Source organism: Heteronotia binoei, chromosome 6 (genome assembly GCF_032191835.1).
Source record: "Heteronotia binoei isolate CCM8104 ecotype False Entrance Well chromosome 6, APGP_CSIRO_Hbin_v1, whole genome shotgun sequence".
Classification (NCBI taxonomy): domain Eukaryota; kingdom Metazoa; phylum Chordata; class Lepidosauria; order Squamata; family Gekkonidae; genus Heteronotia; species Heteronotia binoei.
Genome location: NC_083228.1, coordinates 82,536,750 through 82,550,923, shown reverse-complemented (window position 1 = coordinate 82,550,923; position 14,174 = coordinate 82,536,750). Strand labels below are relative to the sequence as shown.

General features: G+C 38.6%; 1 protein-coding gene across 2 annotated transcripts in view; it reads left to right on the top strand.

Moving 5' to 3' along the window:
- The window catches only part of GIGYF2 (GRB10 interacting GYF protein 2), a 108,513-nt gene that overhangs the window by 63,310 nt on the left and 31,029 nt on the right, over positions 1-14,174 (top strand). For both annotated transcript variants that reach the window (XM_060241949.1, XM_060241950.1), the window contains exons 13-17: positions 6,410-6,569; positions 6,961-7,127; positions 9,992-10,083; positions 10,263-10,364; positions 14,034-14,134. In XM_060241949.1, the coding sequence (XP_060097932.1) occupies positions 6,410-6,569; positions 6,961-7,127; positions 9,992-10,083; positions 10,263-10,364; positions 14,034-14,134 (622 nt within the window). The remainder of the gene's footprint in view (positions 1-6,409; positions 6,570-6,960; positions 7,128-9,991; positions 10,084-10,262; positions 10,365-14,033; positions 14,135-14,174) is intronic.

Genomic DNA, 14,174 nt, shown 5'->3' with positions numbered 1-14,174 from the left:
GAAACTTCCACCCCTGCTGAATCCCCTTCTTCCTAAGTATTTCTGATCATGGGATTTTACTCAGCATAGTTCTAAGTTTATCGAAGTTTGCCTTTCTGAAGTCCAACCTGTAATTCTGACTATGTATAGTTTTTCCCTTCACTAAAACTGTAAATTCCAAAATCACATGGTCACTGCTGCCCAGGGTGCCCATTATTTCCACTTCTTCAATCAATTCTTTCTTGTTGGTGAGAATCAAATCCAAGATAGCAGATCCCCTTGTTTCCTTCTTCACTTTCTGGAAAAGGAAGTTGTCAGCAAGACAAGTCATTAATCTATTTGACTTTTCATTTTTAGCGAAGTTGGACTTCCAGATGTCCAGGTAATTGAAATCTCCCATGATCACTGTATCCCTTCTCTAGATGCAATAATTTGATGTGATGTGAAGTATTAATAATTATAGAAGAGATGGTTCCTTGTTATCAAGCTTCAGCGAAACACGGCTCCATTTATAGCTAGGTTGCCTGTTGGGAATACCTGGACCATTTATATATACATTGTAAATGTGGGGTGCAGTTTGAAGGGATAGTGCGTAAATGATATCCCCAGGACTCCTCTTATAGTTACAGCTGAAGCCTGTGGGTTCTATATCTGAAATAGATTTTTCCCTTATGAGTTCATTGCATTTTTGGGATAGACTTTTGTAAGTGGTTTTGTAGTGAATTGCTGATTTTGTATTTGAAATTTCAAAAATTACCAATATACTTGAATATTTGACATATTTAATTGTATTTTCATACACAGCTTTGTTGGTGGTGAGTGCCTTACACACTGAGTATCTCATTTTGTGTTTACATATCCTTTATATTGTGAGCTGCATTTTCTGAGCAGCCAGAAGAAAATTTCTGATCTTTCATAGTTTGCATCCTAACGCTGTAAAACCAGTGCTTAAGAGAGAGAAATTATGCTGAGATCAAAACATTGTCAATTTCTTGTCTAGTCCCAGCAGCAGACCCCAATGTTACATTGTATGCCATCACAGCGGGCCCTCAGTTCTTTTTCAGGGATTTGAGAAGCTGAATTATGAAGGTGTGTATGGGAAGAACCCTGTGCACAGCATTCTACATTGTTGTTGAAGCCAAGCTGGGGTTGGAATAACTTAATTTGATGTGATCTTTTTATTTCTGTAATTAAATGGCTTTTGTTTCTGTTCTTACATATAGAAAGCATATGAAAGAATTAATCTGTCTATGTATTTTTCACATGTGGGCAGATCTGCAGATATCTAAATCCTCTAACTCAGCCCACACTGAGAGAAAGGAAATTTTTCTCCAAACTTGGGGGGGGGGGAGACCAGATTTGCAGAAAAATCTTTAAAGTTTTAAAGAAATACATTGGGATGTCTAAATCCCCCAACGATAATGTGATCTGCAAATGTGCAGGTTACTTAGCTGTGCAGCTAACGCAGTGACTCCCAGGGTCCTGCCACTGCCATGGTGGCTGCCCAGGGGCACTATTACTGATGCTGCAACTGAAGAGAAGGTCAAGATAAGGAGCAAGAAGGTGAGATTGGGGGAATATTGGCAGAGGAGGAGGAAAGAAAGAACAGGGTAAGGTTGTCAGGAAACAGGAGTGGGAGAAATAGAAGGGGGAAGATTGGCAGAAAAATGGAAGAGGGGAGAAAAGGGGAAGGGGAGCATTGAGAGGGGTGGAATATTGTTTGAGAAGGGTAAGAGAGAAGAAAACAGAGGAAGAGATACGCCCTCCTGCAATCCCCACTTATCTATTTTATAATAGCTAAGTCAGCCACATCTGAGGATACATAAATCTGGAGACTGTACCATGAACAGACAAGATGGATCTTTCTACAAACCTGAAAATTGCCCCAGGTTTGCAGAAAATTTCTGCCATCTTAAGAGAAAAAAACTAAAATGATAAAGGGAATACTTGTAGTTTTTTTAAAAAAAGAAATACACTAAATGGTCATTGCTAGGCAACCACAACCTTTCCAAGTCTGTTTTGGCCTCTGAGGGAGAACTCATTGTGGCAGGACCTGGCAGGAAGCACTGGGCAACTTGATACCATATGACTCATCTAGTTCTGGATGTTTACAGCAGCCACCTCATGATATCCAGCACTTTGTAGTGGTTAGAGTTTAAGTCTTTGCCCTCAAATCCCTGTTCTGCCCTGGAAACCCACTGGGTGACCTTTTCTCAGCCTAACACTTCACAAGCAGAGCCAAGATTGGCCATTAAGGGTGTCTGAATGTCTCCCAGTGGGCTGATGGCCTCCCATCCCCACCTGGGCTCACCACCCCTTTGACAGACAGGCTGAATCTGACCCACCCAAACACTGTGCAAGGTGAGAGAGGCAGCACTCAGCCAGCCTGAGGTGAGATAGGACAGACATAGCCCATTGGAGCCCCAAGTGAGAAGCAAGACAGGGGAGGTGGTGGCATTTGCTTTAGCCTGCTTGAGGCAAGGCAGACTCTGGTGCCTGGCCAACCCCTGTGTTAGGTGAGGTGGACACTGGGACCTAGCCTGGCCAAGATTTGCACAAGGTGAGCCCAATAATAGCACCTGGTCCGAGACCAGCCCAAGATGATGTGAAGAAGATGGTTGAGCTCAGGCTAGCACTGGACAAGGTGAAGCAAATGATAATGTTTGGCCAGGCTGAGCCCCAAACAAGGCAAGGCAAATGGTGGCTCCCAGCCAGGTTGAACCCCACTCAAGAGGAGGTGAGAAGATGAAAGGCAAGGTACCCAGCCGATCCTCATGAGAGGTGAAGGAAGAGAAGAAGAGGAGGTTGGATTTGTACTCCACCCTTTACTACCTGAATGAGTGACTTACAGTCTCCTTTCCCTTCTCCTCCTCACAACAGATACCCTGTGAGGTAGGTGGGGCTGAGAGAGCTCTCCAAGAACTGCTCTTGAGCAGAACAACTCTGAGAGAGTTATTGCTGACCCAAGGTTATTCAGCAGGTGCATGTGAAGGAGTGGGGAATTAAACTTGATTCTCCCAGATAAGAGTCCGAACACTTAACCACTACACTTAACCACTACACCAGACTGGCTCTCCAAGATGAAGGAGGCAGTGCCTGGCTAGCCTTGGTGGGTAGGCTGCCTCTCCTTCCATTCTTCCTTTGGGCAGAAGGGTCATGTCTGGCAGACTCCCTCTTATCCTTTCCCTCCCTTCTTTAGAGGGTGGTGCCAGGGTCTGCTGGGTTTTCTGAGGATAAAATGGATGAGAGGGAAGTGAAGTAAAGTGCTTTGAGTCTCCATTTGTGGAGCTGGATTGCAAATGAATTAAATAAAAATATGACTGAAGATGGAGGAAGCAGACAAAAGGTAGGTGGGAAGGAAAGAAGGAAGGAAGCAGAGAAGGTTTAGAATGTGGAGTGGAAAAGAAAATAATATAGGGGAAATGGGCACTCTTTACAAGTCCTTGCAGGTCCCTCTTTGTGCAATTAGGCCAAAGTCTCCCTGTATAGAGTGTGCTAAGAGTACGTCGGGTGGAAGACTGAAAATTTGGAGAAGATAAAGATAGGGTGGCTTATGGATGAAAAGGAGAAGAATTAAGAACATGAGAGAGGCTTTGGAGGCTTTCAGGGAAGGGAAAGAGGAAGCAGTGTGAGTTAAGGAAATTCACCATATAAATCCTTGTGGGTTCCCATTTGTAGCTTTCTAAGTGCTTTCTAAATGCAACAGTGAATATCACACAAGGTAATGGTAATTTTGAAAGCACCAGCAAATTTTGGCATCTTGTGACCCATGCTGAGATCTATTTTTTCTCTATGATCCAGAGGTCTTAAGAGTCCCGCTTTGGAAGCAGAAATTCACTTGTGCTTCTAAAATCCTTGCAATTATGTTTTTGGTGGAAAAATCAAGAATTAGTTTTTAAATACAAGTTTCTATGCAGAAGTGAAGCTTGTGCTTCCATCTGGAAAAAATTCTTAGAGAGATAGTTGAACAAAATTCCACAAATACCCTTGTCAATCTGAGACAGGTGTTTTCTGCTGCATGTTTTTTGCCAGCTTTAAGTGCTGATGAAACAACATTTTTTCATAGTTATATATGCATATTCTGTGTTTTGAAAGAGGATTTGCATTTTCATATAAAAACTAGTTTTGCACAAAGTGCTTTAGCTGGTGGTTTAAAAAAAATAATACCTCCACCACCAATATTTATTGACATACTAATGTAAATGGTTGAAATGTATTTGTAATCTGGTAGTATTTCTCCATTGATTCCAAATTTAAATTAAAATGGATTTGGCCTGATTGTGTATGCTCTTACTTTTGTTTTCTCCAACAGAAATAGAAAATTAATTATTTTCCTTAGCTAATTCAGAAGGTAAATTCCTGACTTATGAAATTAAGTTTCAGTTTTAAACTAACTCTTGTGTTCAAGACAGTTTCTAGATCTTGTTCCAGAATGCAACTCCAGCAGATGAATTTAGTGAGTACAGTGAATCAGACCTGGTTTTTATTTTCCACTTGATCAGAAGCAGACAATTATTTGACCCTCCTTTAGTGAGAATTTTGAGAGTGGTAAAACATCTGATAACTACTTCATATATTGCATGAAGCCATTTCATGTGTAATCTATTTGGGTTCTGATACCTAAGTAAGAAAGATAGATATGTATTTACCAATTTAAAAGGGTTTACTTACTTACTTTACTTTATTCGATTTATATCCCGCCCTACCCCACCGAGGTGGGCTCAGGGCGGCTTACAACAATAAAAGCTAACAAAGGTCGATTTAAATACAATTACAATTATACAATAAAATACATAAAAGCCTAATAATAATTTATTGGAAAACCATCAAATGCATTACATATACGTATATAGTGAATCTGCAACGCTTAAGTTCCTATTTGCCTATGCCTGAAAATACAATCGCTGTTAGAATACTGAACTATAACGACCTATTGTCTATTACAATGTGGTATGGAACAGAGTAGTTTTAAAATGGAAAGCCTTGGATTCAGAGGGCTTGTTTATAATGAAACATGCATAGTATCGGACTGCACGTGCCTTCCACTGGAACTATTTTAAGTATAATGCAGATTTTTAATACTTGGCATTTTAGTAATCCTAAAGTATCTGTATGCATACATGGACTCTTTGTCAGCAGTAAAAGACATTCTTATGTGGCTAAACAAAGACATGTGACCAGGAATTAGTGGCAAAATAGAGCTTATATTACCAGCAGTAAGTGTATGCCTGTACCTTGTTGTTGCAGATGTATATAATTGTACCTTGTTGTTGCAGATGTACATAATTGCATTTAATTTGCAGTATAATTCCAAAATGGTTTGTGCTAATTTAAAATCCAAACTATGGCTGGAGCATAAAGACTTCTTGCTCCCAAATGTCTCTGCCTGAAGCTGCAGTTCATGGACTTTGGTTCTAACATTAATACCCTCTATGGACATATTAGGAGGTCTAGCTGATTACCCAGCAGTGATGGAGAGTCAGATAGACCTTTTGTTGACTTTACAGTGTGATACATCAATCTACATAGGATTTGGAGTGAGGATGGTAGGATTTATGTTTCTTCTTATGTTAGCATAATTTTAAACTAGAAATCCCACCCCCCCTCCCAAACCATTACCCATCTTAATGCATTTGTAAACTTCCAGGTCGAGGGGTTGCTTATAAAAAGTAGTGTGAGGGGGGGATCTGCCGTACTCTGCCTCAGGGGTCTTTCCTACTAATAAGATCTAAATCCAAGGCTGCAGATTTTGTTGACCTGAATAGTGAACTCCAGGCACTAAGGATGTGTACTAACAAAAAAAATTGGTATTGTTCGGGTTTGGGTATATTGAACCCAAGAAAATTGGTATTTCCCAATATTCCCAAATCCCGGTATTGGGATTTGGTACATAATCAGGATTGCTGAATTTTCCAGCTTCATTTTATCCTTTGGACCGTTACAATCAATGATCCCCATAGACTATAATGTAGAATCGATCCAGGGGTACTTGGGGCTCTAGGGATGCTATTTTTTGAGGTAGAGGCATCAGATTTGCAGCATAGCTGCTGGGGTCTCTCCTCAAATGCTCCCCTCCAAGTTTCTAAAATACTGGACAAGGGGATCTAATTTAATGGGCCCCAGAAGAAGATGCCCCCATCCACCATTGTTTCCAATGGAGAGGGGAAAGACATTGTTCCTTTAAATGCCTGCCTTTTCCAAGCTGTTTAAACTGCTGGGCAGAAGCTGGCCCCAGGATTTGCATGTGGCAGGAAGCTCTCTCCCTTTTACACACAGACCTGGCTCAGAGGCTTCTCATAATTGCACCATTATATGGTCCTAAAGGAAACTGAGGAAGTTTAGATTATTTTTTTTCTTCTGTGTTTACCCTTGTACCTACCAAGTGAAGGTATTTTTCATAAAGTCCTCTAAGGTTCAATTTATTCTGCAGCAAGCTGAGAAAATGGTGGCATATTTGCAAGACAGTGCCCTGGATGATGAAAGACTTGCAGCCAGGCTTCAAGATCAGAGAACAAAGGGCTCGTCAGTATCATTACTCCATGAGTCCATGCAAAAATGGTACTATAAAGATCCCCAAGGAGAAATTCAGGGTAAGCTCTGTCTCTTGATTTTTGTTATAAAGCAGTGTTGAAAAGTTGAGTACAATCCTGTATATATAAGCAGTGTGTCAGGAAGTACCAGTACTTTCCTAAAAGTAGGATTGGAGTGAGGAAAGTTGGGTTTGTTGGATAATAGAGAATATGTACAGAAAATTTCCATCAGAATGACAGTTGCCAAACTTCATTCATCATGCAAGCAACCGTGGCCTGTTTTGAACCTTCACACGCAGTGTTGGTGGGAAAATGTCAGTATTTTTATAGTGCTCTTCAATGTAACATTCCTTTTTATTTTATGGTTACTGTTGGGCACAAAACCTGCTGGAGACATCTTGTATTGACTCTATGGAATTTATTACCATGTGTTGTTGGGTGATTTTTGCAGGTCCATTCAGTAATCAGGAGATGACAGAGTGGTTCCAGGCTGGGTATTTCACAATGTCTCTATTGGTGAAAAGAGCTTGTGATGAGACCTTCCAGCCACTTGGAGACATCATGAAAATGTGGGGAAGGGTCCCTTTTGCTCCCGGTCCAGCACCACCTCCACACTTGGTAAATACTTCAGAAACATAAGCTGTAAAACAGTGAACTTTAAATCAAACCACTATACTGAAACATGTTATTAATAATAATAGTGCATTCTGTAGAGCTTCGTATGAGGTAGTATAACACAGTAGTTAATAAAATGAGTGATCTGAGAGGTTTCCAGTTTGAATTGCTTTTTGACAAATTTAGTAAGTATCCTTGGATAAACTATACCCTTTTCACCCTGTCTCCTGTCTGCAGTATGGGAATAAATTGGCCCGTACAGGGGTAATATAAGATAACAGTTACTGGAATGTACTGTACGCATACTTAATGGAACTATGATTTGCTTTGTGTTACTAGAAAACCTGTGGCCTTTAGAGACACTCTTTCTGTATTAGTGTCTGTTTTTAACAGACATGAAACAGGGAGTCAAGAAAGGAAATATGGCTTATTTTAGTAATTTTTATTATATAGATAATTTATGATTTTTATAATGTTTTTACTTGTAAGCTGCCCTGAACAGGACTCTGGAGAGGCAGCATAAATATCTCCTAAATGAAATAAATAATATACTATTCTGATATTGTATTCAAAGCAATTACTGGCTATATGATACAATACATTGTAGAAAGGAAGAGGGAAATAAGCCAATTCAGGCACTAACTCTTGTTCCATAATACCCAGATAGAACGGCTGCTCAGAGACAATTCTGGGAGGAGAGAAGAAAAGAGGGAGCCAGCAGAGGGAGCCTCACTATCTCCCCTCTTCTTCTGATGCAACCAGATATGTTCACACTTCCTACAAGTGGAACAGACAGTAAAGCTCTTCATTGGTAGTTTATCTAGATCTGTTATTTTCTAATGGTGGACTTCTTCAACCCCCTTCAGTTGCTGCTTCAGTTTGTTTGATTGAGCTGTTTCTGGGCACAACATATAGTAGTGGGACAAAGTAGAGCTTTCAAAAAGTATAAGACAGGACCATGTCTACCTCCTCTTAACAGATTCCTTTCTTCTGAGTCTAGCTTGCCCTGCTATACTTTACCTGTGTAGTTTGGGCACATATGCCCAGAGCCTGCTTCGGCGGGGAGGGCAGGGTATAAATCTGAGAAATAGATATGCTGAAAACAGACGGATGGCTCAGGGCAGCATCAAACTGGCCAGAAAAGAAGCGGCTGGGAGCCTCTAGATGGCACGGAACAGGGACAGGCTATGTGTGCTCTGGAAGAGCTTTTAGAGCACTTGTGTGCCTCTCAGACGCTCCCCAGGTGCTTACCAGTCATCCAGACAGCCATGGAAGCACCTCAGAGCCGCCTTAGGCACCACTTTGTAAGTGCTTCCTTTCTGAGGTGGCTTTGATCTTGTCCCGAATGGGCTGTGTGTGGGATGGGGATGGCAGGCTTTTTTGATCCGCCTGCTTCCCATCCCTGGGGCAGCTTAAACTGCTTGTCTGTTATCACCCACAGGAACCCTCTTTCTCCACACTGGAAGAAGTCAAGGGTAAATGAAACCATCAGGTCTGTCTTCACTTTTGCACACTGATGGAGATATCTAAATCCAGTTTCCATGGCCTTGGAATAGCCCAGTGAATGAATCACGACAGATATTTTCTTTATTGCTCACTTTACAATATACTTTCTGCAATTAATAATGTGCAGTAATATATATTTAATTTATATATAAAACAAGTATTCTTCACCCTCTCAGCTTGAACACATGAAGCTTCCTTGTACTGAATCAGACTGTTGGTCTGTCAAGCTCACTATTGCAATCTTGACTGGCAGTGACTTTCCAGGGTCTCAGGGAGAGGTCTTTCACATCACTTTATAAAAACTGGACATGCTGGAGATTAAAGCTGGGAACCTTCTGTGTGCAGTGCAGAAGCTACACAACTTAGCCATAGTCCAACCCAAAGTTGTATCCTGTCACTCTGTCCAGCTAAGGATGCTGCCTTTTGTGAGAGCAAAGCCTGTTCTACTGATAGAAGCCCCTTGCAACTATAGAATATGCCATGCACTGATGGAACATTCCCTCCTTAGTTTAGCAGAGTGGTAGGACATAACTCTGAGACAACTTATAAGTAAAATTTGAAGTTAAAATGAATCAGTAAAATTTGTAATTTAAAGACATCAGTTCATAAGCATCTGTAATTAAACATTAAAATCAGCATCTCACAGAAATTATTGAGAAAGAAGAGATCAACCAAATGGAAGGGTACAGAAGGTTTTTTTACCTGGTGCTTTCCCATATTGACCAACCCCTGGTTAATACCTGTCTCACAAGCACCGTTTCTTGCCGCCCCCCCCCCCTTCAGAGGTGAGGCAGGTGGCAGTCAGAGACAGGGCTTTTTCAACTGGCATCTTCCTTGTGGAATTGTGGAAGGCCCTTCCCCTTGAGACTTGCTTGTATAAGGTTCTGCCAGTTATTGACTCCAAGAATCCATGCACATAAGAGTGTGGTTAGGATTTATTAAGAGTTCAATACAAAAGTTGACCTTCTGTAGAAAGCCATTGCCAGGAATGACTCAATAGGCAAAATGATTACAATTACAGACATCAAAAAATGCAGGCAAAATACATCTCTACCCCCATGGTCCATTGGTTCTCATGAAAGCCAGTACAAGAAGGAGTGAGGCATCTTCTTTGGCCTCCCTCCTTCAAGGTCAGACAGACCCATTACAATTACTACCAGCTGAACTTTCTTATTCTGGAATTTGAGATGACAGGGTGTAGAATTATGTTGCTTTAGTACAGAGTATATACAGCCATTTCACATATAGCAAAACTGGGTATTAACTTGTGGCTGAGCAGATTCTCCACACCAGGAAATGAATGAATGCAGAAAGTTGCTTTCCCCCCAAAGTTCATTTATTGATTTGTTTCTCATCCACAGGGTGAGTTGGACCAGGAAAGACTGTCTAGACAGCAGGAACTCACAGCCATGTACCAAATGCAGCATATCCAGTACCAGCAGTTTTTAATGCAGTAAGTCTAGAAAAGATCTGCTAAAGGCTGTGTGGTGCTGCTTTAGTTATCTAGACTCACCTGAGCCTCAATTTTATTTTGCATTTTTAAATGAAAAGACATTATGAGCTACAAGATACTAGAGTAGCATGATTATTCTATAGATAAAGCCCTGAACTTTTCCTTATTCTCTTTTAAAGACAGCAGTATGCACTGGCACAACAGCAAAAAGCAGCCCTCTCATCTCAGCAACAGCAACAGCTGGCTCTCCTCTTGCAACAGTTCCAGGCACTTAAGATGAGGTGAGAATGCAGGTCTTAAAGCCACTTCAATTATGAAGTAGTTGACTACTGAGTGACCACTCAACAGAAAACTGCAGTCAGTTACCACTAGAACATCTGTAGGTTGCAGACATATTTGTTGCATTCACATTTTATAATTTTAGATGAACATTTAGAACATCATAGGGCTATATGTCTATGTCTGCATGTATAAAGTTTCCTATCTTTAACAGATAGTGGCTGTGTATTCTTGTTCAAAAGCACTTTGTGCTAGTATTGTTAAGAATGTCCAATTTTTCAGGAGTAGCATGACAAAATTGAGTGAAAACTAGGTGTCACTTTAATTTAATTTTTCAATTTATACCCCGCCCTATCCTGCAAGCTCCACTTTGTTCATGATAACTTTGTTCTTGTTAATCTTCATTTCAATTTTATTAACATATGGTAATAAATTTCAATTTCTTACTTCATTAATAATTACTTTTTTTTAATCTATCCCATATATTATTTTCTACCCAGCCCTCCCCCGATTACTTGACCCCCACCGGTGTTATATACTAAAAATCTTAATATTAAAGGTACCCTTAATTAATAAGTACCAGAATTAATATCCTCCTCCCTCTTGTACTTAGTCGTTATCAAAAATTGTCCAATGTCCTTTTATTTTCCACTCTTTTTCTACTTTTTCCACTCCATCTTAAATACTTCTAAATCATAGTCTCTTAAGGTCCTTGTTAACTTGTCCATTTCACTCCATGTCATAACTTTTACAATCCAATCCCATTTCTCTGGTATTTTTTCTTGCTTCCACAACTGCGCATACAATGTCCTAGCAGCTGAGAGCAAGTACCAAATTAAAGTTCTATCTTCTTTTGGAAATTCTTCCATTTGTAATCCCAACAGAAAAGTCTTTGCAACTTTGTTAAATTCATATCCCAAGATCTTAGAAATCTCTTGTTGAATCATCTGCCAGTACTTTTTCGATCTTTCACAGGTCCACCACATATGGTAGAAAGAATCTTCATGTTTTTTACATTTCCAACATCTATCTGGCATCTTATTGTTCATCTTTGCCAACTTTTTAGGAGTCATATACCATATGTACATCATCTTAAAACAGTTTTCTTTAATACTCTAACATGTTGAGAGTTTCAGAGTTCTTCCACAAATATTCCCATGTGTCCATCTGTATTTCTTTATTTACGTTAATTGTCCACTTAATCATTTGAGATTTCACTACTTCATCTTCCGTAGACCATTTTAAAAGTAACTTATAGATTTTCGAAATTAATTTTTCATTATCTCCAAGCAGAACTTTTTCCATTTCTGTATGTTCTCATCTTATTCCTTCAGTTTTAACATCACTTTCCACCAAACTTTTTATTTGTTGCATTTGAAACCAATCATACTTATTATTCAACTCTTCAGCAGTTTTCAATTCTATTTTACCGCTTTGTATTTTTAATAATTGATTATATGACATCCCTTTTTCCTCTCCTGTCTCAGCTGTTATTCTTATTACTTCTGCTGGCAGTGTCCATAGTGGTTTTCTCTCTTCACCATATTTCTTATACTTCATCCAAACATTTGGTAGATTATTTCTTATATAATGGTGAGAAAAAAAAATCCGACTTTTTCTTTCCATAGTACATATAAGCGTGCCAGCCGAATTTATTTCCATGACCTTCCAATATTAAAAGTTTTTTATTCAACTGCATCACCCAATCTTTTATCCACACTAGACAAACTGCTTCATGATATAATCTTAAATCTGGTAGTTGAAGTCCTCTTTCTTTAGCATCTTTTAAAACTTTCATTTTAATCCTTGGTTTTTAATCTTTCTTTGCCATTTATTAAATTGTTTACTGTCTTTCACAATCGGAATAGCTTGAAACAAATACATTATTCTCGGCAAAATGTTCATCTTAATTGCAGCTATTCTACCAAGCAGTGACAAATTAAGCTTGTTCCATTTTATCATATCTTCGTCCATTTTACGCCATAACTTTTCATAATTGTTTTTAAACAAAGCAATATTCTTCATTGTTATTTCCACGCCCAAATATTTTACTTTAGGGGTAACTTCATACCCCGTTAATCTCTGCAATTCCTTTTGTTTACTTACTTGCATATTTTTACACAAATTTTTGGACTTTTCTTTATTAACATAAAGTCCCGCCAATTCTCCAAAATCTTGTATTTTGGCTAACAACAAAGGTGTTACTTGTGTAGGATTTTCATTTATAAACATTATATCATCTGCAAATGCTCTATATTTATAGGAAAATCCTTTAATTCTCGTTCCTTCAATTTCTTCATCATCTTCTATTTGCATCAATAAGATTTCAAGAGTCATTATAAACAACAATGGTGAAAGCGGACAACCTTGCCTTGTACCTTTGCTGATTATCATTTCTTCTGTAAGATCTGCATTTATACATAACCTTGCACATTGTTCAGTATAAATTGCTTTTATCATTCTTATAAAGTTTTCCCCAAACTTTATTTTCTCCATTACCGCAAACATAAAGTCCCAATTCAAATTATCAAAAGCTTTCTCTGCGTCCGCAAAGAATAATGCAACTTCCTTCTCTGGATGTCTTTCATAATATTCTACAATATTTACAACAGTTCTAATATTGTCTCTTATTTGCCTTTTAGGGAGAAAACCTGCTTATATTGTTTAAGCTGTTCTGCTAAGATTCTTGTGTATATCTTATAATCATTGTTTAATAATGAGATTGGTCTATAGTTCTTTACATTAGTGACATCTCTGTCTTTGTTTGGAATCAATTAAATTACTGCTTCCTTCCATGTATTTGGTATTTTCCCATTCTTATCACATTCATTAATTTTTTTTTCGGTATTAATTCTTTAAACATTTTAAAAAATTTTGCCGTAAATTCATCTGGTCCAGGAGCCTTTCCAATTTTCATTGCATTAATCGCTACTTCAATTTCTATTTTTTCAATTGGATCATTCAAAACTTTTTCCATATAATCAGTTAAGGGTGCTATTTTAATCTTCTGCAAATACGCTTCCATCTTTTCCTTCTTTACTTTAACACCTTTAAATAGTTTAGCATAATATTTAAAAAATTCTCTCTTTATTCCTTCTTGATCTACCATCTCTCTTCCATTAGCCACAATTTTATTAATAATTTTACTTTCTCTCTTTTTCTTCAATTGCCAGGCCAAATGTTTTCCAGGTTTATTTGCTCCCTCGAAAGATTTCTGTTTTAATTTTTTCAAATTCCATTCCAATTCTTTATTTAATAGGTGTCTCATTTGTGCTTGCAATATTGTAATCTCCCTTATAATTTTCTTTTTTCCTGGCCTTTTCCTTAATTCACCTTTTTTCTTAATTTCATTTTGAATGTCCAACATCTGTTTATCTTTTGCTCTCTTGTCTTTATTATTCAATGTTATTAGTAATCCTCTCATTACTGCCTTGTAGGCATCCCATACCATCTGAAATTCTATATCCTCTCTGTCATTTACTTGGAAGTACGCTTTGGTTTCATTTTCTAGAAATGTCACTATTTCTTTATTTTGTAGTAAATCTTCATTTAATCTCCATCTCAAGATGGTGTTTTTGTTAATCTTGTCCTTTACCATGTACTGAAATGTGATAGCAGACTAGAACTAGCTTTTGAGGTCAGCATACTGAATCATTATCTTTACATTACAGGAAGTCTGAGCAGAACATAGTGCCACCTGTAGCGAGATCTGTGGCGGTGCCAGATACGGGGTCTATTTGGGAACTTCAGTCAACAACCCCACAGGCTACAGGTGTGAAACTGTTTGCGAATATTTTGATATTGTCCCTTTA